Source organism: Chiloscyllium punctatum, chromosome 29 (assembly GCF_047496795.1).
Source record: "Chiloscyllium punctatum isolate Juve2018m chromosome 29, sChiPun1.3, whole genome shotgun sequence".
Taxonomy (NCBI): Eukaryota; Metazoa; Chordata; class Chondrichthyes; order Orectolobiformes; family Hemiscylliidae; genus Chiloscyllium; species Chiloscyllium punctatum.
In genome coordinates, this window is record NC_092767.1 from 62,436,361 (window position 1) to 62,462,886 (window position 26,526).

The window sequence follows — 26,526 nt, forward strand, 5'->3', positions numbered from 1 at the left end:
CATACTACAATTCAATAAATAATTAAACAAACAAGTTAAAACTTACACCAGTGCAACACCAAAGCTCCCCATCATTGGGATGACCAGTTAGCATACCCATATTTATTCGGGGTTTTTCCTCTTTGGGCACCTGGCCCATCAGACCCAGGTCTTGTGGCTAAACAAAGGCCCTAGTTAACATAGGCGACAAGTCTGCTTCTAATTAGTTCAGAAGAGGCAATCACATCTTATAAAAATCTTTCGTTTTCTGGTGCACCATACTTGTAAGGAAGACACGTTCCCTAACTCACCTACACCATCCGAATAAGCCTGCAAGGCTTTGAGATCCAACTCAAATGTTCTGCCTCATGCAGTAAGAATATTAAACGGCTTCTTCCCATGCACATCTAAAAAGGCAACAGATCCAGCAGGCCCAAGAGAAGATATCCCAGATCTAACCTGACTTCAGTCCCCAAGACATTTGCTACAGGGCCCCAATACTTGCAAAGCTTGTGGCATGACCACAAACAACAGGTAAGAGTGCCAATACCTGTTTGTACATTTGATGTGCTCCCTTTTTAAAATTTTGCAAGCTACTCTGGAGCCAAATACACCCTGTGAAGAACCTTCAGCTGCATAGCCTGTATTCTATTACAAAATCGAGATCTTTCTCATTCTCTCCCAAACCTCTGAAGAGATCTCCACTCAATTCTTGCGCCTAGACCCCACAGAGCCATTCAATATCTTTTAAGGCGCCACCCCCCCAGTAAATGGTGCTAATCGAAAGAGTCCCTGCAGTCTGAAGCACTGTCCTCTCTACATCAGACCTAAGGTTCAGCCAACAATGTTGTGTTTTTTGGGATAAAGTCCCTGATCTTAAAAATAAAATAGAAAGGTCCCTGATGAGCAATTCATATTTGCAACTCATCTGATCAAAGGAAATCATGATCTCCCCCTCAAATAGGCCTCCCAGACAAGAGACTCCCCTGGACGCCCATAATCTAAAAGCAGAATCCATCAACCCTGCTCAAAATCCTAGCATTCCTACTATGGGAGTGAAAAAAGGAGGCTTTCTATAAACTGCCCTTGTTATGTCACATCGTTCTCCATGCTTTAATCATATGGATAACAATCAGGTTCCAACAATACTCCGTGACCGTCCTCATCTTATCCATAAATCAGAAATTAATAAGGGGACATTTTGCCTGGGAGGCCTCAGCATCCAGCCATATTGATCTCTGATCCTGACAAGCCCAAATCATTCACAAAAGGATATTAGGGAGCTTATTCGATACTTAAAATCTGGAAAGTCTACCACCCCCTCCCCCAATTCCTTAGGAAAGCTGCAAGTTGGCAAGCTTTGCGACACCACATAAGAGAACCAAGCCAACAGTTAAGTCTCCACTGTGTTTACCGAGGCAGAGGGAGCATTTACATAGGATATAATAAAGGAAGAACATTCATTTTAATAAGAGTATTTGATCCAACCAAGATAATGGAAGAACCTCCCAACTCTGAAGGTCTTGCCTTATCTTATCAAGCAAGTGCACAAATATTAGCCTTGCATAGTTGGTCAACGACGGGAGTAATGAAAATGCTTAGGTACAAAAAAAAGCCTCCAATTACCATCTGAAAGGGAATTAGATTTCACCTTTGAGATTGGTAGCTTTCAAGATTCTCTCGCTCTTCTCCTCTCCCCCCGCCACAGGCATGCATCCAACTTCAGAAATTAATCTTATACCCAGAGAGAGCAAATACATTGATACGCTGTATTAAACAAGGTACAGACATTGTCGGGTTTGATAGGGGAAAGGAGGGGAATGTCATCTGCATAAAGGGTGATCTTACGACCCCTGGGCCCATCTCTGGGATGGCGGTATTGGGGACCCTCCAGATAGCCTTCACTAGTAGCTCACTCACCAACATACACGGTGAGGAGGATGAGGATGAGGATGAGGATCTTATTGGCCAACCTGACCAATATTGAAATTCTCAGACCTTATGCCAATAGTAAGGACTGCCACCATAGGATCACTATATTTAAAAAAAAAATAAAAACCGCACTTTGACCCATCTGCCAAAGACCCTGACTAAGACCAAACTGCTCCAAAACAAAAGGTAGGGCTATTCCACCCAGTCAAATGCCTTCTCCACATCTAGTGAGACCAAGTCCGGAATCGACCTCTTCTGGCACACCTGCTCCATGTTCTGCACACTAATGTTATTAGAGGATCTATGGCCCTGAATAAAACCAGTCTGATTCTCCTTTACAATAGTGGGCAACACCATCGCCAACCTCAGCACTAGTGCCTTAGGGAGAATTTTAAAATCCAAGTTTAGCAGTGAGATGGGCCTAGATGAAAAGCACCACCCTCCAGGGGTTTCCCTCTTGAAAAAGGGAGGGATATTAGCTTCTCTTAAAGAGGACAGGAGGCAGTCTTGACCTGTACAAATAAGTGTACATGTCCAGCATTGGCCCAGCCAACATATTCAGAAATTCTTTATTAAAGGAAAAACTCACTTGGAAAGCCATCTGGGCCAGGTGCCTTACCGCCTCCTGTACTTCTTGCACCATCAAAAGGGACAACTGCTCTGGAGTCATATCTGGGTCCTTGAAAGACTCCATCTTTGTCAACCTGTCTTCACAACCCTCTGGCCAATACAGCAAGGAGTAAAATTTCCTAAATGCTGCATTGATCTTTTTGGAATCGAGAGTACCAGTACCATCTCTAATAGATTGGGGGCACTCTTCTTCCTAGAGAAATAGGGCAGGTTTTTAATCTTTCTTTTCACCATACTCAAATAGCCTTTGTTTCGCAAAAAATCTTTCACTTTGCTGTCCGTGTAAGCACAGAATTGTGCCCGAAGAGCTGTGATCCACTGTAATTTAATCACAGATAGCCCATCAAAGTACACAGTCTCAGCTGCTTTCAACCCTGGCCTCAAGCATAGGCTGCTGCTCTCCCCTCGGTCATTTCAAACGAACTGAATGAGAGAGTACTATATCCCTTACATAAGCCTCGGCAGTCTCCCAGAGCACAAATGGGTTACTGGTAGTACCTGACTGGATATCAAAGAACATTTAAACTCCTGCAAAAAGTACTCGCTACGATTATGGTCCTTCAGGAGTAAAAGGATCCAGGCATCAATGCCGTGAACCTACCCCACTACCTTGGGCCTTAACCTCCAAATACACCGCCTCATGATCAGAAATGGCTATGTTCCCAATTTTACAGGGCAGCACCGAATAATAAAAAAAACGAAACAAATCAATCCTTGGTGTGGTGCTTGTGCAGATTGGAGAGAAAAAAAAAAAAAAAGGTCAAACCCCTGACCACCAGGAGAAGGCATCTCTATACACCTACCCATCCCAACTTCCCAGACAAGTCCACCAATTGTTTAGATTGCAGGTAAGTGCCTGGGAGACCCTGGACACCGTGGGATCCACGAGATGATTAAAGTCTCCCCTTATAATTGCATGGTGGGCTCTAAGGGCCACCAACCTCGGAAGCACATTGTCAAAAATTTAAGGGGGTGTGCTGGGGAGCAATAAACACTATACTCCTCACTACATATTAGAGCTGGGGATCACAAGCCACTCATATTCATCCTTAATTTGATCTAACAACTGAAATGGAAGATTCTTCTGAACGAGTACAGCCACTCCCCTGCTTTTAGAGTCGAGATGAAAAGACCACTGTATCCACATGGCTAGTACTCCCTATATTCCATAAGATCTAATCTTGCTAATCAGTCTCCCATGGGGAACCTTGTCGAACGCCTTACTGAAGTCCATATAGATCACATCCACTGCTCTGCCCTCAATCTTCTTTGTTACTTCTTCAAAAAACCCAATCAAATTTGAGAGACATGATTTCCCATGCACAAAGCCATGCTGACGATCCCTAATCAGTCCTTGCCTTCCCAAATACATGTACATCCTGTCCCTCAGGATTCCCTCCAACAACTTGCCCACCACCGAGGTCAGGCTCGCTGATCTATAGTTCCCTGGCTTGTCTTTACCACCCTTCTTAAACAGTGGCATCACATTTGCCAACCTCCAGTCTTCCAGTACCTCACCTGTGACTATCGATGATACAAATATCTCAGCAAGAGGCCCAGCAATCACTTCTCTAGCTTCCCACAGAGTTCTCGGGTACACCTGATCAGGTCCTGGGGATTTATCCACCTTTAACCGTTTCCAGACATCCAGCACTTCCTCCTCTGTAATCTGGACATTTTCCAAGATGTCACCATCTATTTCCCTACAGTCTATATCTTCCATATCCTTTTCCACAGTAAATATTGATGCAAAATATTCATTTAATATCTCTCCCATTTTCTGTGGCTCCACACAAAGGCCGCCTTGCTGATCTTTGAGGGGCCCTATTCTCTCCCTAGTTACCCTTAATATATTTGTAAAACCCCTTTGGATTCTCCTTAATTCTATTTGCCAAAGCTACCTCATGTCCCCGTTTTGCCCTCCTGATTTCCCTCTTAAGTATACTCCTATTTCCTTTATACTCTAAGGATTCACTCGATCTATCCTGTCTATACCTGACATATGCTTCCTTCTTTTTCTTAACCAAACCCTCAATTTCTTTAGTCATCCAACATTCCCTATAGCTACCAGCCTTCCCTTTCACCCTGTCAGGAATATATTTTCTCTGGATTCTTGTTATCTCATTTCTGAAGGCTTCCCATTTTCCAGCCGTCCCTTCACCGGTGAACATCTGCCTCCAAACAGTTTTCGAAAATTCTTGCCCAATACTGTCAAAATTGGCCTTTCTCCAATTTAGAAATTCAGCTTTTAGATCTGGTCTATCCTTTTCCATCACTATTTTAAAACAATTAGAATTATGGTCGCTGGCCCTAAAGTGCTTCCCCACTGACACCTCAGTCACCTGCCCTGCCTTATTTCCCAAGAGTAGGTCAAGTTTTGCACCTTCTCTAGTAGGTACATCCTCATACTGAATCAGAAAATTGTTTTGTATGCACTTAAGAAATTCCTCTCCATCCAAACCTTTAACACTATGGTAGTCCCAGTCGATGTTTGGAAAGTTAAAATCCCCTACCATAACCACCCTAGTATTCTTACAGACAGCCAAGATCTCCTTACAAGTTTGTTTCTCAATTTCCCTCTGACTATTAGGGGGTCTATAATACCAATAAGGTGATCATCCCTTTCTTATTTCTCAGTTCCACCCAAATAACTTCCCTGGATGTATTTCCAGGAATATCCTCCCTTAGCACAGCTGTAATGCTATCCCATATCAAAAAGGCCACTCCCCCTCCTCTTTTGCCTCCCTTTCTATCCTTCCTGTAGCATTTGTATCCTGGAACATTAAGCTGCCAGTCTCCTGCCCATCCCTGAGCCATGTTTCCGTAATTGCTATGATATCCCAGTCCCATGTTCCTAACCATGCCCTGAGTTTATCTGCCTTCCCGGTTAGGCCCCTTGCATTGAAATAAATGCAGTGTAATTTATTATTCCGACCTTGTCCCTGCCTGCCCGACTCACTTCTGTTCTCAGCTGTACCCATCTCCGATCGATCTCTTTCCTCACTATCTCCCAGAGTCCCACCCCTCCACCTTACTAGTTTAAATCCTCCCGAGCAGTTCTAGCAAGTTTCCCTGCCAGTATATTAGACCCCTTCCAATTTAGGTGTAATCCATCCTTCTTGGTGTAGAAGTGACCTGTACAAAGGAGATTCCAATGATCCAAAAAAAAAAAAAAGTGAATCCTTCTCTCATACACCAGCTCCTCAGCCATGCATTCATCTGCTCTATCCTCCTATTCCTGCCCTCACTAGCTTGTAGCACTGGGAATAATCCAGATATTACTACCCTTGAGGACCTCCTTTTTAAATTTCTACTTAACTCTCTGGAAGGGAAAAGGTTGAGACTCTGAAGGGAGATTACAATGTCATTGGTTCCAATGTGGACAATGACCCCCTGCTGGCCCCTCTCCCCCATGAGAACATTCTACATCCTCTGAGACATCATTGATCCTGGCACCAGGAAACAACACACCAATCTGCTTTTTCTCTGCTGGCCACAGAAACGTCTGTCTGTACCTCTGACTACAGAATTCCCTAACACAATTGATCTCTTGGAAGCCGACGTACCCCTTGTTGCATTAGAGCCAGTCTCAATACCAGAAACTTGGCTGTTTGTGCTACGTTCCCCTGAGAATCCATCACCCCCTACTTTTTCCAAAACAGCATACCCATTTCAAACAGGTATATCCACAAAAGACTTCTGCATTAGCTGCCTACCTCTCTCACCTTTCCTGGAGTTAACCAGTCTATGTGACTGTATCGGAGACTTTCCCCCCTTTCTATAACTGCCATCCATCACATACCGTTGCTGTTGCAAATTCCTCATCATTTCTATTTGTCTCTCCAACCGATCCACTTGATCTGAGAAGATTCACATCAAACAGAATTTATGGCAGATATAATCCGCAGTAACCTTTAAACTCCTCTACTTTTTGTCATTTACATAAATGATTTGGATGCGAGCATAAGAGGTACAGTTAGTAAGTTTGCAGATAACACCAAAATTGGAGGTCTAGTGGACAGTGAAGAAGGTTACCTCAGATTACAACAGGATCTGGACCAGATGGGCCAATGGGCTGAGAAGCGGCAGATGGAGTTTAATTCAGATAAATGCGAGGTGCTGCATTTTGGAAAAGCAAATCTTAGCAGGACTTATACACTTAATGGTAAGGTCCTAGGGAGTGTTGCTGAACAAAGAGACCTTGGAGTGCAGGTTCATAGCTCCTTGAAAGTAGAGTCGCAGGTAGATAGGATAGTGAAGAAGGCGTTTGGTATGCTTTCCTTTATTGGTCAGAGTATTGAGTACAGGAGTTGGGAGGTCATGTTGCGGCTGTACAGGACATTGGTAGGCCACTGTTGGAATATTGTGAGCAATTCTGGTCTCCTCCTATCAGAAAGATGCTGGAAAACATGAAAGGGTTCAGCTAAGATTTACAAGGATGCTGCCAGGGTTGGAGAATCTGAGCTTCAGGGAGAAGCTGAACAGGCTGGGGCAGTTTTCCCTGGAGCGGAGGCTGAGGGGTGACCTTATAGAGGTTTACAAAATTATGAGGGGCATGGATAGGATAAATAGACAAAGTCTTTTCCCTGGGGTCGGGGAGTCCAGAACTAGAGGGCATAGGTTTAGGGTGAGAGGGGAAAGATATAAAAGAGACCCAAGGGGCAACGTTTTCACACAGAGGGTGGTACATGTATGGAATGAGCTGTCAGAGGATGTGGTGGAGGCTGGTACAGTTACAGCATTTAAAAAGACATCTGGATGGGTATATGAATAGGAAGGGTTTGGAGGGATATGGGCTGGGTGCTGGCAGGTGGGACTAGATTGGGTTGGGATAGCTGGTCAGCATGGACAGGTTGGACCGAAGGGTCTTTTTCCATGCTGTACATCTCGATGACTCGAACACCTGGCCAAACCCTTCCTGCTGCACCTTTAGATGCTCTACCATCAAGGTGGGTTTCTTGCAACAGTGACATCAACCCTCTCCTTTCTAAGACTCAAAAGTACTTGTCTCTCAATCAGAGAGAGAGACTCCCCTTAATATTCCAGTGCACCATTTAAATGAGCAACTAGCCAGAGCCATCTGAAACAACCTGAAAAAGTTTTTTTCAAAAAATAATAGACAAAACCAGATGAACAAAGCACAGAAAAAAAAAGGAAACTATTATTGTCCATATTGTTTGAACCAGTCAGTCTATTTTAACGTGTCCAAAATGTCCTTTGCCTAGTTCAACTAATCAAAAACATGAACAGACCCTCCATAGCGGAAATGTAACACTGCAGGGTACCTTTCAGAGTACTGAATATCCAGATACCTCCGCCCCTTCTTAACTTCAATAAGAAAAGAATTTTTAAAAGTCTTCTTCTTACGGATCACAGTTGCAGAAATGTCCTTTTAAAAAAAAAACACACAAACTTTGATCCCTTGTAAGTCAGGGCCTGAGGATCCTTCCCCAGCGTTCTGGAAGCTTCCAATACCTTTTGCTGGTCTCTGCAGGACTGCAATTGCACTCGGACCATGTTGGGATACTGGTCCGATGCAGGCCTGCATATCACAACCTGGTTCGATCTGCAACTGGCCTACCTCAGCTTCCCAACCCAAGAACTATTAGTGGGCGGCATGTGGCACAATGGTTAGCACTGCTGCCTCACAGTGCTAGAGACCTGGGTTCAATTCTCGCCTCAGGCAACTGTCTGTGTGGAGCTTGCACATTCTCCCCGTGTCTGCGTGGGTTTGCTCCAGTTTCCTACCACAGTCACAAAGATGTGCAGATCAGGTGAATTGGCCATGCTAAGTTGCCCATACTGTTAGGTGAAGGGGTAAATGTAGGGGTATGGGTGGGTTGCGCTTCGGCAGGTCAGTGTGGACTTGTTGGGCCGAAGGGCCTGTTTCCACACTAAGTAATCTAAACTATGGCAGCCATTGCTCCAAAAAGCTTTCTACCCACTCCAACAGCCCAATAACATGGATATTCTTCCTCTGACCTCAATTTGATGTAGTTGACCTGCTCCACTAAGGCCTGGATGCATTCCACCGAGGATTTGACCACAGTTTGATACCATGGCTCAACCTCCATGTGCTGCCTGACTCGCTGCATCTTCTGCTCATGCTTTTGCAGCGTGGCCAAGATCAGTTCCAGCTTGGTCTGGGTCTTCCCCCAATCGCTGACTCAATCTTTCCCTGGGTTTGACAAACTCAGAAGCCAGACTCTAATGAACAGATAAGTCCAGCATGGCTTCCACAGAGGTCAACACTATGGCAGCGGGGTGTGCCTGTTACTGCAGGGGAGTGCCCTGTTTGTTGCAATCCACACAGTCCTTTACCTTTGGTCATCTTCTCTAGTGGTTTTAAAAAAAGTATATATAAATATTCTAGGAACTTAAAACTACCAATTTTTACCAAAGCAGCTAATAAGGGGAGGATAAAAGCACCACTTTGCCAGAGTTGTGGTGCAGAGTTCAGCAAAGCAGACTGGTTAGATTGCTGCCATCTTGAATCCTCCCAGAGGCTACTTTTGGAGTACTGTAGTTAGTTCTGGTCACTCTGTAGGAAGGATATTAAATTGGAGTGTTCAGAAAAGATTCACAAGGATGTTGCCAAGACTAGAGGGTTTGTGTTTCAAGGCGAGGCTGGAACTTCCTTCCCCTGAAGCACAGGAGGTTGAGGGGTGACCTTAGAGATTTATAAAATCATGAGGTGCATGAATAGGGTATTTAGAACCTGCAACATCCATTCCCCACTCTGCTCTATCCATATCTCCGAAATGGCTACAACATCGAAGTCCCAGGTACCTATCCATACTGCAAGCTCACCTACCACCTTATTTCGGATACCTCTGGTGCTGAAGTAGATACACTTCAAACCAGTTTGCTGTCTGCCAGCACACTCCTGTGACTGTGAAATACTGTCCCTGTCCTCCCTACTCTAATCCTCCTGTGCACTGCAACTACACCTCCGGTTCCTATCCTCCTGCTGAGCTAGTTAAAATCCACCCGAACAGCAACAGCCAAAATTTTCCACCCAGGATATTAGTACCCCTCTGGTTCAAGTGAAGACCATCCTCGTACAGGTCCCACCTTCCCCAGAATGAGCCCCAATTATCCAAGTACCTGAAACCCTCCCTCCTGCACCATCCTTGCAGCCATGTGTTCAGCTGACATCTCTCCCTATTCCTCTCTATCACATGGCACTGGTAACAACTCTGTTCATTCTAGCTCTCAGCTTCCACCCTGGTTCCCTGAAATCCTGCCTTACATTCCTATCCTTCTTTCTGCTTATGTCATTGGTACCTACATGGAGCACGACATGGGGCCAGTCACCCTCTCCCTTCACGGACCCCAAAGATAAGATCTGAGACATCACGGACTCTGGCACCTGGGAGGCAACACACCAACCATGAGTCTCGTTTGTTCCCAGCAAACCTTCTGAGCCTGAAACTATTGAGTCCTCAATAACTAACATTCTCCTCCTTATCTTCAGCATGGACTTCCAGTCCCTGTACACCTCCATCCCCTATCACGAAGGGTTCAAAGCTCTCCGCTTCTTTTCCCACTGTACCAACCAGTACCCTTCTACTGACACCCTCCGTCGACTGACTAAATGGTCCTCACCCTGAACAACTTCTCTTTCCAATCCTCCCACTTCCTCCAAACCAAAGGAGTAGCCATGGGCACCCGCATGGGCCCCAGCTATGCCTGCCTCTTTGTAGGCTATGTGGAACACTCCATCTTCCACAGCTACACTGGCACCACCCCCCAACTTTTCCTCCGCTACATCAATGACTGTATCGGCGCTGCCTCATGCTCCCATGAGGAGGTTGAACAGTTCATCCACTTTACCAACACCTTCCACCCTGACCTCAAATTTACCTGGACTGTCTCAGACTCCTCCCTCCCCTTCCTAGACCTCTCCATTTCTATCTTGGATGACCGAATCAACACAGATATTTACTATAAATCGACCGACTCCCACAGCTACCTAGACTACACCTCCTCCCACGCTGCCCCCTGTAAAAACGCCATCCCATATTCCCAATTCCTTCGTCTCCGCCGCATCTGCTCCCAGGAGGACCAGTTCCAATAGCGAACAACCCAAATGGCCTCCTTCTTCAAAGACCGCAATATCCCCCCAGGCGTGATCGATGATGCTCTCCACCGCATCTCCTCCACTTCCTGCTCCTCCGCCCTTGAGCCCCGCCCCTCCAATCGCCACCAGGACAGAATCCCACTGGTCCTCACCTACCACCCCACCAATCTCCATATACATCGTATCATCAGTTGTCATTTCCCCCCACCTCCAAACAAACCCCACCACCAGGGATATATTTCCCTCCCCTCCCCTATCAGCGTTCCAAAAAGACCACTCCCTCCGTGACTCCCTCGTCAGGTCCACACCCCCCTCTCCCTGCAACTGCAAGAAATGCAAAACATGCACCCACACCTCCCCCCTCACTTCCCTCCAAGGCCCCAAGGGATCCTTCTATATCTGCCACAAATTCACCTGCACCTCCATACACATCATTTACTGCATCCGCTGCACCCGATGTCGCCTCCTCTATATGGGGGAGGCAGGCCGCCTACTTGCGGAATGTTTCAGAGAGCACCTCTGGGACACCCGGACCAACCAACCCAACCACCCCGTGGCTCAACACTTCAACTCCCCCTCCCACTCCACCAAAGACATGCAGGTCCTTGGACTCCTCCATCGCCAGACCATAGCAACACGACGGCTGGAGGAAGAGCGTCTCATCTTCCGCCTAGGAACCCTCCAACCACAAGGGATGAACTCAGATTTCTCCAGTTTCCTCATTGCCCCTCCCCCCACCTTGTCTCAGTCCCAACCCTCGAACTCAGCACTACCCTCCTAATCTGCAATCTTCCTGACTTCTCTGCCCCCACCCCAGCCTATCACCCTCACCTTAACCTCCTTCCACCTATCGCATTTCCAATGTCCCTCCCCCCTACCTTTTATCTTAGCCTGCTTGGCACACTTTCCTCATTCCTGAAGAAGGGCTCATGCCTGAAATGTCGATTTCGAAGCTACCTGGATGCTGTCTGAACTGCTGTGCTCTTCCAGCAACACTAATCCTGAATAGTCAAGGGGTTTTTCCCCCAGGGTAGAAGAATCAAAAATTGGAGGGTGTAGGTTGCAGGTTTGGGGGGCGGGGGGGGGGGGGGGGGGGGGGGGGGGGGGGGAAAGATTTAAAATGGGACCTAAGGGGCAATGTTTTCACCCAGAGGGCAAATGTGTGTATGAAACAAGCTGCCAGAGGAAGTGGAAGGGGCTGGTACAATTACAACATTTAAAAAAAGGTATTTGGCTGGGTACATTAATAGGAAGGGTTGAGGGGGGCATGGGCCAGATGCTGGCAAACAGGACCAGATTAATGTAGGATATATGTGGTTGGCATGGATGAGTTGCACTGAAGAGAGTCTGCTTCCATGTTGTTTGACTGAATATGAGACAAATTGCTCAAAGTGGCAGCTCTGCTACATTTTCAAGGCCAGCAATATCCACAATCTATAGAGCCTCCACAACCGTTCAATAAAAAGGTGACAACTGACTTGACTTTGATCAGAACTCCAAAAGTCAGAAAACCAATAAAACCCAGTAATGAATCCAGGAAAATCCAAAAGAGTGATTGAGTGGAGTTACCAGGATGCCTTTATAAAACAGAAAAAAAAAAGGACATGCACAGCAGCAAATAGGTGAATCTATTGAAACAACAACAAAAAAAGCATAGACCAGTTGTTCTACACTCTTGGCTCTACATAAAATGGAACAGTGGCGGGGGGGGGGGGGGGGGGGGAGAAGAAAGAAAGAAAGAAAGAAAGAAAGAAACTTACCATAATATGCAACTGCATTACTTTCTTGCACGCAAAAGCCACTGTCTGCCACTAACACAGGAACCTAAAAAAGAGATATAGGAAAAAAAAGTTCAAGTATAATGGCCGTCACTCTAAATGACTTTCTAAAAAAACAACAAAAACACCTCTTGTTATGACAGCATGCAAGATCCCACAAAATGTGATCAAAGATATCAAGGGGGTTTCATTGGCTCACTGGCTCCTCCTGGCCAAACGCTGGCTAATGGAATCACTCTTTCAGCTCATACAGATTCACAGCAGGGGAAAAAAGTACCCAATTAAGTTATGTCCTAGCAATTCTAATGGTACACGGTTTCCACAGTAATTATGGGGTGTACACACCTGGTCTATAACAGATTGTTAAATATTAAAATATTGCATTGCTTTCCACTCAGGAGTATAAAACTCAGATAACAGGTAGTCAGCTGAGAATGCAGCTGAGTGTGAACATCCCTACATCACATATACACAGTGACTGAGAACATTACGCCCACAGTGTGACACTGATATTTAATTTTGGAAAAATATTAATAGTCTGTCAGTCAATGACTTATAGTCTCTATCAGAGAGAGCCAATGTCATTCAGTTTGGATTAAAAACCCTACCATCTATAAAACATTCCTGGCCAATGTCTGATGGAGTTCCACAAGTGCCAGGTAATCTCACTGCTGACATTGCAATGGTCAGACTCCTGAATCACTTGTGTTCCCCAAGTAAAGCAGGTGCTTTCAAGTCCCGAACCATTACATGCATGCATCCTACACTCCCATCTCCCAGTGGATTTCAGAGGCACAGCACATGATCAGAGCATCACAGGCTGCTTGGAATGCGAAGGATGCCAATTCAAAATAAAACGTTCACACCTTGCCCAGCTTTATACTCAGTTGCTGGGACAAAACAGGAACATGACAATTCAATTCAGGCGTGTCAACATTATTTTTGTGCCATTATGCAGAATCTACATTTAATGTCATCCTCCTGCTTCCACCTTAAGTCTGTCCATAAACTAAAATGGACTAAAAACTTCACACTCGGTCTTGGAGGCTAGTGTAATGGAAAGCAAACTTAAGGACTGACAATAGCAAGTTTCTTCACAGGAACCAGATTGATAGATTGCAGTTACAAACAATCACCATTGACATGCATTGACCAGGACAGAAGAGAGAACTCCCCCAAGTTCTTCAAATAGAGCTTTGTGATCTTCTACAGACAACAGGATGGCAGGCAGAGCCTCAATTGAGTGTTTCATCTGAACAACAATTCAGCACATCCTCAGTAAAGCAATGAGCGCGCCTAATTAAATTTTGCAATCAAGATCCCAGCAAGGGCTCTGAACCATCAGATCCAAAACGTGGAAGTGCTAAAACTGAGCCATGACAGCCACCTCCAAGTAGCAGGGGTGTTATGGACTAGGCCAGACCACTCAAAACATTCTTAAGCAGGCAGCCCAGACCGTAACTTTGCTATTTGTTTCGGTAAGTGTCCAGTGAAAATTATCCCAAGTTAACCGGGTTGACTATCAGGTTTTAAAATAGAAAAAATGTAATCACAAAATTACAGAATGAATATACAATACCCACAGAACTCAGATTATCCAAATTAGACTGAATTGTACTGCTTCAAAAAAAATACCAAACAAACCCATTAAACACAGTAGAAACAGAACCGAGACTTGGAGTTTGAAGTCAGAAGGGCAGAAGGAGAGTATTCAGCAGCCTGTTTAACAGATCCCCTGCTGCAACTGAACTGACCAAAAATAATTATTCAGCTTTTAGGACTGACCACTCTTCATTTTACAGGTTACTTCTAAAACATGAAAGCTGTGGCCTAAAGTTTCAGCAGTTTATGTATAAACAAAAAAAAACTCCCAATACCCTTTTCATCTGTATACCAGCCCAGCCAATCTGGAGCCTTGTCTGTTCTACAACCTCACCTGAAAAAAATAATAATCAAGTACACAGCATTCTTGAGGAGAAGCAACAACTTTTACAGGAAAAAAAAAGGACCAGCTTTGTGACAGTGAGAATTAGTGTTTTTCAAATTCTACCTACCTCAGACATGTCACAGCATTTCTGAACGGATCGATTACAAAATATTACACCAGAACGTTTTGTACCAGATGCAGCAGCAAAATCCCTACATTTATGGGTCGAGGACACACTGAAAACTATGAAATTATTGAAAACTATTTGGAGCTGGGAACAGTTTCCAGATAAAAATCAAGTTATATTTTGATCATTAAAGTCAAGTGTTGTTAAACTCTTGGGGTTCATCTTATCCATATTCACGAAACAGAAAACAGTGAGCAACTCACTGACCTTCCCGTGGACATTCAGGGATGTACAGCTAGTCTTGGAACAAAATCCAGAATCCTTGGATACTACTGTGAGTGGGACGTTGCTATATTCAGCTGCAATCAGAACTGCATAGGACCTCCAAAAATCAGGGGGAGTGTACAGAGTCTGAAAAAGATAAGAAGCCATTACAGAGAGCTAAAGAATCAGATCATTTAAAAATAGACAATAAGTTAAGCTAAATTTTAAACCAATTTCAATTGGATCAAGAGGTTTCACCCACAAAAGCAACTTCAACTGTCCTACACTCCCAGTAAACTTACACATCCAAATAGCACAACTGTGAAGTATTGAATGGAGTTAATCACATTTCCACCAGAACCCTATATTGGATTCTGGGTACCAATTACTGCTACTTTGTGAGTGTTGCTACCATGTGTAATTTACATGTGTACTGTTCATACTCTTTACTGAAACTTTCTTTTACTGAAAATATATGGGCCCTTATTCTCGTTTTATGCTGAGTTAAGGGCCCACCTAGTCATCAGTAGAAGATAGATCAGCGAGTCTGAACACCACACGTCATACATACAGATGTAGATTACAGAATGGTAGCAAAAGCCATTAGTTATTGCTCATATCAGAAGCCAAAGATGATACATCTGTCCCCTTCAGAACCTCATGCAAGGCAGCAGAGCTCACCACTCAAGATTATCGCATCGGATTTGGGCAAGCTAATGTAACTTGTACATTAATTCTTTCTGAAAGATTCCTTTTAGACATTCAATAATAGAAGACACATTCAAGACTTCTTTAGAGCCCATGGTGGTCAGTGGTATATTAGCAGAGATAGAGGATTAGCCAATTAACAGAAGTCAATTTAAGATAAGGGAGCACTTTCAGGATAGCAACCTGTAACAAGTGGAGTGCCACAGGGATCAGTGTCAGGCCACGCTTACTTACAATAAACATTAATGACTTGGACGATGGAAGTAAACGTGCTATTGCCAAGTTTGCAGAGAACAAAAATAGGTGGGAAGGCAAGTCGCAAGGTTGACAAAGTTAGAGGAAGAGAAGTTAAGTGAGTAAGCAAAAACTTGGTAGATGAGAGAAAATGCAAGGTTATGCACTTTGGTAAGAGTAGAGGACTAAATATTTAAAACAGACAAACTTCAGAAAGTTACAGCACAGATTGGAGGGTACTCCCTGGTTCAGAATAGAGGGAGCCTGAAGATAGCAAACTATAGGCCAATTAATCTGACTTGGGTCATTGGTAATATTTTAAAAGCCCATTAAGGGTGAGATTACAGAGTACCTGAAAGTGCATTGTAAAACATGGCTGAATCAGCTCAGCTGTGTCAGTGGAACGTCATGCCTGACAGTCTGTTAGAATTCTGAGGTAATAACAAGCAGGTTAGATAAAAGGAGAGCTGATGGAAGTGATCAGCTACTATTTTGAAAGGCCTTTGACAAGGCGTTGCACAGGAGAGTCCTAATTAAAGATAAAATCCCATGAAGTTAGAGTCAAAGTATTGACACAGATAGAGGACTGGCTGACAGAAAGCTGAGAAATCAAGATAAAGGGTCTTTTTCAGGATGTTAGCTGGTGACAAGTGGAATTCTGCACGGGTCGGTGTTGGAGTCACAACAATTCACATTATTCATTCATAATCTGGACAAAGGCACTGACGGCACTGTTGCTAAGTTTGCAGGTGACACAAAGACAGTGGAAAGCCAGGCAGTGTTGAGGAAGTAGGAAGGCTGCAGAAGGACATGGACAGGTTAGGAAAGCAGGCAAAGAAATGGCAGATGGAACCTAACGTGGCAAAGTGCGAGAAAGAACAGAGGTGAAGACTATTTTCTAAACGCGGAACAACTTCAGAAATCTGAAGTTCAAGAGGATTTGGGAGTCCTAGTTCAAGATTCTGTTAAGGTTAACGTGCTAAGTTCAGTTGGCAGTTAGGAAGACAAATGCAACGTTAGCATTCATTTCAAGAGGACTACAATACGAGCACACAAACGTATTACTAAGTCTGTGTCAAGGTACGTTTGACTATTGAGAGCAGTTTTGGGCTTGACAGACATCGGAGGAAGGATTGTGTGTATTGGAGAGGGCCCAGGGAAAGCTCAGAAGAATGATCCAGAGGATGGATTGGTTTATCATAGGAATGGTTGAGGACTCCGGGTCTGTACTCAATGGGAGTTTAGAAGGATGAGGGAGAAATATGATTGAAACTTTAGAAAATGGGAGAGGCCTGGATAAAGTGGATGAGGAGATGATGTTTCCACTAGTTGGAGAGACTAGGACCTGAGGGCACAGCCTCAGAATGAAGTGATGACCCTTTAGAACTAGAGGAGGAACTTCTTCAGCCAGAGGGCGGTTAATCTGTGGAATTCATTACCACAAAAGGGCTGCAGACACCAAGTCATTGAGTGTATTTAAGACAGACATGCTGAAAGCCTACTTGTTTAGTAAGGGGATAAAGGGTCATGGGGAGAAGGCAGGAGAATGGGTTTGAGATATATTGCCATTATCAAATTGGCAGAAGGGCTTAAGTTCTGTTCCTTTACGTATGCTACCATGAAAAGCATACAAGTTCAGAAGATAAATAGGAAAGAAAAATTGTTTACTTTGCTTAAAAAAAAGGATATGGAGCATAGAATTCTTTTTGTCCCCTTATCAAAAGGAAGGATATATTGGTATTGCAGGCAGCCCAGAGAAAACTCATTAGGTAGATACCAGGTATGGAGGGACAGTCTTGAGGGAGAGGTTGAACGCCTTGCCCTTTATGCAGTTTAGAAAAAAAATGAAAGGCAACCTTCTTGAAGCATAAGATTCTAAAGAGGCTCGACAGAATAGCTGCAGAGAGGGATTGTATCTCAAGGGAGTTTTGACCAAATAGTCAGATGTACAGCACCTATGCTGACCAAATATCCCAACCTAATCTAGTCCTATTTGCTACACTTGGCCCATATCCCCCCAAACCCTTCCTATTCACGTATCCATCCAGATGCCTTTTAAAAATGTTGTAATTGTACCAGCCTCCACCACTTCCTCCGACAGCTCATTCCATACATGCACCATCATCTGCACGAAAAAGTTGCCCAGAGGTCTCTTTTATAGCGTTCTCCTCTCACCCTAAACCTATGCCCTCTAGGTTTGGATTCCACCACCCAAGGGAAAAGACTGTCTATTTATCCTATCCATGCCCCTTTATTTTATCACCTCTAAGGTCACCTCTTAGCCGCCAATGCTCCAGGGAAACCAGCCCTATTCTATTCAGCCTCTCCCTATAGCTCAAATCCTTCAACCCTAGCAACATCCTTGAAAGGGTTCAGAAAATTTCACAACATCCTTCCGATAGGAAGACCAGAACTGCATGCAATATTCCAAAAGTGGCCTAACCAGCATCCTGTACAACAGCAACATGATCTCCCAACTCCTATGCTCAATACTCTGACCATTAAAGGAAAGCATACCAAACGCCTTCTTCACTATCCTATTTACCTGCGACTCCACTTTCAAGGAGCTATGAACCTGCACTCCAAGGTCTCTTTGTTCAGCAACACTCCCTAGGATCTTACCATTAAGTGTATAAGTCCTGCTAAGATTTGCTTTCCCAAAATGCAGCACCTCGCATTTATCTGAATTAAACTCCATCTGCCACTTCTGGACCAAATGGGCAAATGGGCTGAGATGCTGTTGTAAATCGGAGGTAACCTTCTTTGCTGTCCACTACACCTCCAATTTTGGTGTCATCGGCAAACTTACTAACTATACCTCTTATGCTCACATCCAAATCATTTATATAAATGACGAAAAGTAGAGGACCCAGCACCGATCCTTGTGGCACTCCACTGGTCACAGGCCTCCAGTCTGAAAAACCAACCCTCCGCCACCACCCGGTCTTCTACCTTTGAGCCATTTGGATACAGAACTGGCTCATTCTCCGTGTTCCATGCAACCTAACCTTGCTAACCAGTCTTCCATGGGGAACCTTGTCGAACGCCTTACTGAAGTCCATATAGATCACACCCACCACTCTGCCCTTCCAAATACATGTAAAGCCTATACCTCAGGATTGCCTCCAACAACTTGTCCGCCACGGATGTCAGACTCACCAGTCTATAGTTCCCTGGCTTGCCTTTACCACTTTTCTTAAATAATGGAACCACGTTGTTGTGGTTCTGTTCACCGAGCTGGGAATTTGTGTTGCAGACGTTTCGTCCCTTGTCTAGGTGACATCCTCAGTGCTTGGGAGCCTCCTATGAAGCACTTCTGTGATCTTTCCTCCGGCATTTATAGTGATTTGTATCTGCCGCTTCTGGTTGTCAGTTCCAGCTGTCCGCTGCAGTGGCCGGTATATTGGGTCCAGGTCGATGTGTTTGCTGATTGAATCAGTGGATGAGTGCCATGCCTCTAGGAATTCCCTGGCTGTTCTCGGTTTGGCTTGTCCTATAATAGTAGTGTTGTCCCAGTCGAACTCATGTTGCTTGTCATCCACATGTGTGGCTACTAAGGATAGCTGGTCATGTCGTTTCGTGGCTAGTTGGTGTTCATGGATGCGGATCGTTAGCTGTATTCCTGGTTGTCTTATGTAGTGTTTTGTGCAGTCCTTGCATGGAATTTTGTACACTACATTGGTTTTGCTCATGCTGGGTATCGGGTCCTTCATCCTGGTGAGTTGTTGTCTGAGAGTGGCTGTTGGCTTTTGTGCTAGTGGATGCAGTAGTCTGGCAATCAGTTCAGAAATGTTGTTCCAATAATGGAACCATGTTAACCAACCTCCAGTCTTCCAGTACCTCACCTGTGACTATCGATGATACAAATATCTCAGCAAGGCGCCCAGCAATCACTTCCCTAGCTTCCCACAGAGTTCTAGGTTACACCTGATCAGGTCCTGGTGATTTATCCACTTTTATGCGTTTCAAGACATCTACACCACCACCTCTGTAATATGGACATTTTGCAAGATTTCACCAGCTATATCTTCCATATCCTTTTCCACAGTAAACACTGATGCAAAATACTCGTTTAATATCTCCCCCATCTCCTGCAGCTCCACACAAAGTCCACATTGCTGATAATTGAGGGGCCCTATTCTCCCCCTAGTTACCTTTTTGTCCTTAATATATTTGTAAAAACCCTTTGGATTCTCCTTAATTCTATTTGCCAAAGCTATCTCATGTCCCCCTTTTGCCCTCCTGACCTCCCTCTTAAGTATACTCCTACTGCTTTTATACTCAGGATTCACGCGATCTCTCCAGTAGATACCTGACATATGCTTCCTTTTTTCTGAACTAAATCCTCAATGTTTTTAAGTCATCCAGCATTCCCTACACCTGCCAGCCTAACAGCAAGATACAGTCTCGGGATTCTCGTTATCTCATTTCTGAAGGCTTCCCATTTTCCAGCCATCCCTTTCCCTGGGAATATCTGTCCCCAGTCAGCTTTTTAAAGTCCTTTCCTCATAACATCAAAATTGGCCTTCCTCCAAGTTAGAACCTCAACTGTTAGATCTGGGCTATCCTTTCCCACCACTATTTTAAAACTAAAAATTATGGTCGCTGGCCCCAAAGTGCACTCCTACTGACACCTCAGTCACCTGCCCTGCTTTATTTCCCAAGAGTAGATCAAGTTTTGCAACTTCTCTAATGGGTACATCCACACAATCAATTTTCTTGTACATACTTAACTTCCTCTCCATCTAAACCTTAATATTATGGCAGCCCCAGTCCATGTTTGGAAAGTTAAAATCCCCTACCACAACCACCCTTTTATTCTTACAGATAACTGAAATTTCCTTACAAAAATCAGTTTCTCAATTTCCTGCTGACTGTTAGGGGGTCCATAATACAACCCCAATAAAACGTGATCATCCCTTTCTTATTTCTCAGTTCCACCCAAATAACCTCCCTGGATGTATTTCCAGGAATATCCTCCCTCAGTAGAGCTGTAATGCTATCCCTTATCAAAAATACCACTCCCACTCCTCTTGTTCTATCCTTCTGACAGTATTTGTATCCTGGAACATTAGGCTCAGTCCTGTCCATCCCTGAGCCATGTTTCAGTAATTGCTATGATATCCCAGTCCCATGTTCCTCACCATGCCCTGAGGTCATCTGCCTTCCTGTTAGGCCTCTTGCATTGAAATAAATAGTTTCAATTTCAGTCCTACCTTGTTCCTTGCTTTGTCCCTGCCTGTTTGACTTGCTTCTTTTATCAACTGTACCACGTTCAGATTTATCTCTTTCATCACTACCTTCTTCTCCCCACCACCACCCTACCACCTTACTAGTTTAAATCCTTCTGAACAGCTCTAGCAAATCTCCCTGCCAGTATATTAGCCCCTTCCAATTCAAGTGCAATCTGTCCTTTTGTACATGTCACCTCTACCCCAGAAGAGATGCCAATGATCCAAAAATGTGAATCCTTCTCCCATACACCAGCTCTTCAGCCATGCATTCATCTGCTCTATCCTCCTATTCCTGCCCTCACTAGCTCATAGCATTGGGAATAATCCAGATATTACTACCCTTGAGAACATCCTTTTAAAAATTCCTGCTTAACTCTCTATATTGTGCCTTGAGAATTTCATCCTTTTCCCTTCGTATGGGATTGGTTCCAATGTGTACAATGATCTCCTGCGGGACCCCTCTCCCTCTGGACAGCATTCTGCACTCCCTCCAAGATATCATTGATCCTGGCACCAGGGAGACAACACACCATTCTGATTTTTCCACTGCTGGCCACAGAAAAAGCTGTATGTGCCTCTGACCAAAAACAGGTCCCCTTACACAAATCGATCGCTTGAAACTTGACATACCTCTCTTTACATTAGAGCCTGTCTTGATAGCACGAACAGCCAAGTTTTTGATATATTCCCCTGAAAGTCCATCACTCCCTACATTTTCTAAAACAGCATACTTGTTTGAAATGGGGATAGCCACAGAAGACTCCTGTACTACCTACCTACCTTTCTTGGAGTTAAGTCATCTACCTGCAGCTTTTCTCCCTTCCTATAACTGCCATCCATCACACCCCCTAGTTCTCAAATTCCTCATTGCTTCTAACTGTCACTCCATTCGATCAGACAGGATTCACAAACATTTATTGCATAAATAATCCTCAGTAACATGCAAGCTCTCTCGAAACTCCCACATCTGACAAGAGTATATCACCCTACTAAGGCCATTTTGCTCCTTCCAATCTACAGACCCAGAAAATAGCATGGTCTTATTGCTCTGCAAAACTCTGCTCCAGGGTAACTTAAATTTTAAAAATATAAGGCATAAAATATTAATCAAGAGATCGATCCCAATAAAAATAATCAAGAAACAACCCACTCTACTCACTATTGTGGATTTACAACAAGGCTATATTTAAAATTATTCACTTATCCTGTTTCTATGCTGTGACCTCTCCCAAACAGGTTCCTCCAAGATCAATTGTGAATTTCACTGTTTGTTAAGTATTCCTAGACACACTCCAATGTCCATTAATACATGAATTCAAACAGCAAAGGCAGTAACTGCGCAGATTCACTGCTGTGTTAGCAGTGCAAGTTTCGTCTCTCTCTCTCTCTCTCTCTCTCCCTTACAGATAATATTCTCGCTGCTTTTGTCAGTCTTTCTCCCTTTTTAAAAGGGAGATTGTTTTGACTTTTTTTCCTCCAAACGTTTTAGAACAATTGGAACAACAAAACAGTAACTGCTGCTCCTGGAATTCAAGGAAATCACCTCCAACACCTAAAAAGTAAAACCTCAAACAAAAAAGAGCAGCTGTTACAGCTACAAATTTTTCCAATCCTCCATTTTGGTTTACCCAGCTAGAGGGGGATAATCTCAATAAAGGGGGTCACCCATTTAAGACAGAAGGATTTTTTTTTAAACCTCCTGGAGGTAATGAATTTATGGAATCCTTTACACCTGAGAACTGTCAAGGCTGTTGTTAATTATATTCAAAGCTGATAGATAGATCTTAAATCAGTAAGGGAATCGAGAGTTGAGTGATTAACACAAAAAATGGAAATGATCATTATCAGGTCAGCCACGAACTCATTGGTTCAGCAATCTGCAGTTCAGATTTGATGGGCCAAATGGACTTCATACAGTGGGCAGTAGTCAGTTCACCAAGACTTGAGAGGCACAGTGGCTCATTGGTTGGCACTGTTGCCTCACAGCACCATGGTCCCAGGTTTGATTCTCAGCCTGTGTGGAGTTTGCACATTCTCCCAGTATCTGCATGAGTTTTCTCCCACAGTCACAAAGATGTGCAGTTCAGGTGAATTGGCTATGCTAAACTGTCCATAGTGTTAGGTGCATTAGTCAGAGGGAAATGGGTCTGGGTGGGTTACTCTTCAGAGGGCTGGTTGGGCTGAAGGGTCTGTTTCCACACTGTGGGGAATCTAATCTCCTTTAAGTGTAGGGATGTATAAAGTTTGCTTGGTCAACTGTGGTAAAAGATATTTTGTTATTAGTCTAATAATGAATGGCTTTAGTCTTAGTTTTCATAAGATTTACTATTAATTTCTACCCAGCAGTAGAGAGGGTGCAAGAGAAATGAACAATAAGCCTCTCAGTCTAAACCAAGGTAGACCATCAAGCCCTCACCTAGATCATAAGGTTCTCTTTCACATGGTCCATAGTAAACACCTTAAGCAGTATCAGAATATAAAACAGATAATTCAAACATCAGTAATAAATTCTGAAAAGATATGTAATATTTCTATTACTCCAGCGAATTGGAACTGGATTACCAAGCTGCAAGCAGAGAGATGGCCCTAGAAACCATGACAACCAAATACCCCTCTAATAGAATACAGTCAGAAAAGGGGAGAAATTTAGGAAGAAAGACAGGCCGAAGTCCACAAATATCGGCAACGAATAGCAGCCGGAACCAAAAAGAATGGAGCCACCTAACTCTCGGTGAACTATCCACTCGGATGGCAGAGATTTCCACCGGATTATACAGATCCTTACTCACCATCGCCGCCATCACATCACCACACTCCCGCCAAGCCGTTCGGTTCGGACTGCAATCCTGCAAATTAGTGGATCCTAAAGGTCAACATAGATAGAAATAATCATTCCGTTTCTTTTATTTGCTGCAGGTGAGAGTTATCCTGCAATTTACATACCCTGACTTAGTGTTATTGGAATTTAAAGAGACAGCCGTTACAAAAAAAAGGAGGGTGGGGGCGAGCGACACGATGAAGGGAGAGTCAGTTCGCTCTGCCTGCATCACAATTCAACTTATCTGACGTTATAAAAGAAAAATTAGTGGTTTGCATTTAAATATAACACTGTTTTTGTTCTTGATGCTTTAAATCTTTGGAAACATGGATGTTGTCATAGTAGACGTCTGAGCACAACAAGATCCCACATAGCAAGGAAATAAATGGCCAGTTGTTTTATTTACCAAACAAACATAGAGAATGGCAAGGTAATTCAATAGGTCTGACAACATCAGTGCAGAGAACAAGTTGAGGTTTTGAGTCTGGTTATGACTTCTTCTGCTACCAGTGTTGGTTGAGTGGTAAGTGTTATTTGACTATGAGACAAGAGGAACTCTCTAATGCTCCATTGGAGGAGGATGGGCAAGGTTTACAGTTTTACACCTCTTTCAGGCAGTAGACTCTCCAATGGTACAGTACTCCTTCTGTGTTGTTCTGGAGTGTTAGCCCCGATCTTAAATCTCTCAATTGAAACTTGAACTCACAACCTTCTGACTTGAAGGTAGAAGTACAAACTGCACCATAGTTTGAACTTGGGTTCAATCCTGGGACTCTTTCAATCCATATATTTGATTTGTTCATATATTTGGTTGTTGAATGTGAAGTGTGTTGTGAGGCACAGGTCCAGTAGTTTGAGTACGCTGTCTTTGTTGATAGGTTCCCTGTCTTGTTGTCTGTTCTGTATGTCCAGCAGGTTGGTAATTGTTTCTCTGGCTAGGGTTTTGTCGACCGAGGTGAACAGTGCCGTTACATGGAATGAGGCCATAGTTTCTTCCTTGTCTATGTGTATATTTCTGATGATGTCCAAGAATTCCTGTATTGACTGTATAATGTCTGGATCCACTGATCAGGTGTTTCAGTTTCTGTTGTAGTTCTTTAGCCAGTTTGTGTGAGGGTGTCCCTGGTGGGCAGTACAGTGGTTAGCACTGTTGCCTCACAGTGCTAGAGACCTGGGTTCAATTCCTGCCTCAGGTGACTCTCTGTGTGGAGTTTGCACATTCTGCGTGGGTTTCCTCCAGGTGCACCAGTTTCCTCCCCCAATCAAAAAATGTGCAGGTTAGGAGAATTGGCCATGCTAAATTGTCCATAGTGCTAGGTGAAGGGATAAATGTACGGGAATGGGTCTGGGTGGGTCGCACTTCAGTGGGTCGGTGTGGACTTGTTGGGTTGAAGGGCCTGTTTCCACGCTGTAAGTAATCTAATCTATATAACCAGACCACTTGACATTATTGGTCACTGTGGGCATCCTACCAGTGAAAGAAATCTCTTGACACATCATCTTCTAAAAGAAAGTTTTGCATTTATTTGGATACAGATACTGTTACCACACTTCAAAAACATTTGGAGAGGTAGATAAATGGGAAGGTTTAGAAGGATATGGGCCAAATACACGCAAATAGGACTAGTTTACTCTGAGAAACCGAAGGGTCTGTTTCCATGCAGTGTGACTCTGACTCTATGTAGCGCCTGTTGTAAGCATTGGACATCCCACATCACTTTAAAGCGAATGAAGTACTTTGAAGTGGTGAAAACACAGCAGCCAATTTGTACAATAATAAAGTCTCATAAGCTTCACTGTGATAATGACCACAATGGCAGTGATGTTGGCTGAGAGGTATTCATTGACCAGAGTACTCACAGATTTCCCCTCCTTCCTTTCATATAGTGGGGTATGGGGACAAGACATGAATGTGTGCATACAATTCCTGAAGCTGGTCGAGCAGGTTAAAGAGGCATACAGGAACCTGTGTTTTATAATAGAGGCATAAAGTACAAAAGCAAAGACATTATGGCGAGCCTTTATGAAAAATAGCTTTTGGCATAACTGGAATATTATTTCCAATTCTGTGCATCATATTTTATGAAACATGAAGGCTTTGAAAAGATGCAGAAAAGATTTATAAAAATAGATGGTGTGCTGAGAAATTTGAGTTATGTGAATAGATTGAAGCCAATGGCTCTTTTTTCCACAGGAATCATGCAGTTATTGAAGAAGTGCTGCATAAAATTCAACCTGATCAACCAGATTGAACATTGGCAGGTTAATTAATTTGCTCCAGATACTTGAGGACCTAACCGAGAAATTAGGCCATGGATAAATTCCCAATTTACCTTCAGTGACAATCCCTTGGATTATGCCAAAAACCCATCTGGTTTCTTAAAGATCAGCAAGGAAAGAAATCTGTCATATCTATCTGGTTTGACCTGTGTGTGACTCCGGATCTACAGCAAGCTGGTTGAATCCTAACTCGTGGCAGCGGCGGGTGGGCCCAGCATGGACCTTGTGGTAGCAGTGAGTGAGCCCAGCTCGGACCTTGTAAGCCCCTACTTATTTTTTCCTGGGTGAGCACGGGACCTGGAAGCTGTTATATTGGCGGAGGCAATGTAGGTAAGGTAGCCCAGCAGCGAAAGATGGCGCTTGATGATCAGTGACTTTGTTGTTAGTTGGGTCTGGTGCTGGCAGCAGCGAAGCAGTGGCAGCATTGAGGTGGGCCCAGCAGTGAGAGAAGTGATTCTGACATTGGCGGCTCTGGCACAGGCAGAGGCAAGGCAGTGGTGGAGGAGAATTGGCCCAGCAGCGAAAAATGGCG

The 26,526-nt window shown here is 44.0% G+C and overlaps 1 protein-coding gene across 1 annotated transcript in view; it reads right to left on the bottom strand.

Annotated features, from left to right (window-relative positions):
* LOC140454350 (elongation factor 1-gamma-like) overlaps nucleotides 1-26,526 on the bottom strand; it is a 64,948-nt gene that overhangs the window by 34,431 nt on the left and 3,991 nt on the right. Inside the window, exons 2-4 of the mRNA XM_072549055.1 lie at nucleotides 23,686-23,759; nucleotides 14,724-14,867; nucleotides 12,385-12,448 (exon numbers count right to left, since the gene is read on the bottom strand). Of these exons, the coding sequence (XP_072405156.1) occupies nucleotides 12,385-12,448; nucleotides 14,724-14,867; nucleotides 23,686-23,697 (220 nt within the window). The 5' untranslated portion in view covers nucleotides 23,698-23,759. The remainder of the gene's footprint in view (nucleotides 1-12,384; nucleotides 12,449-14,723; nucleotides 14,868-23,685; nucleotides 23,760-26,526) is intronic.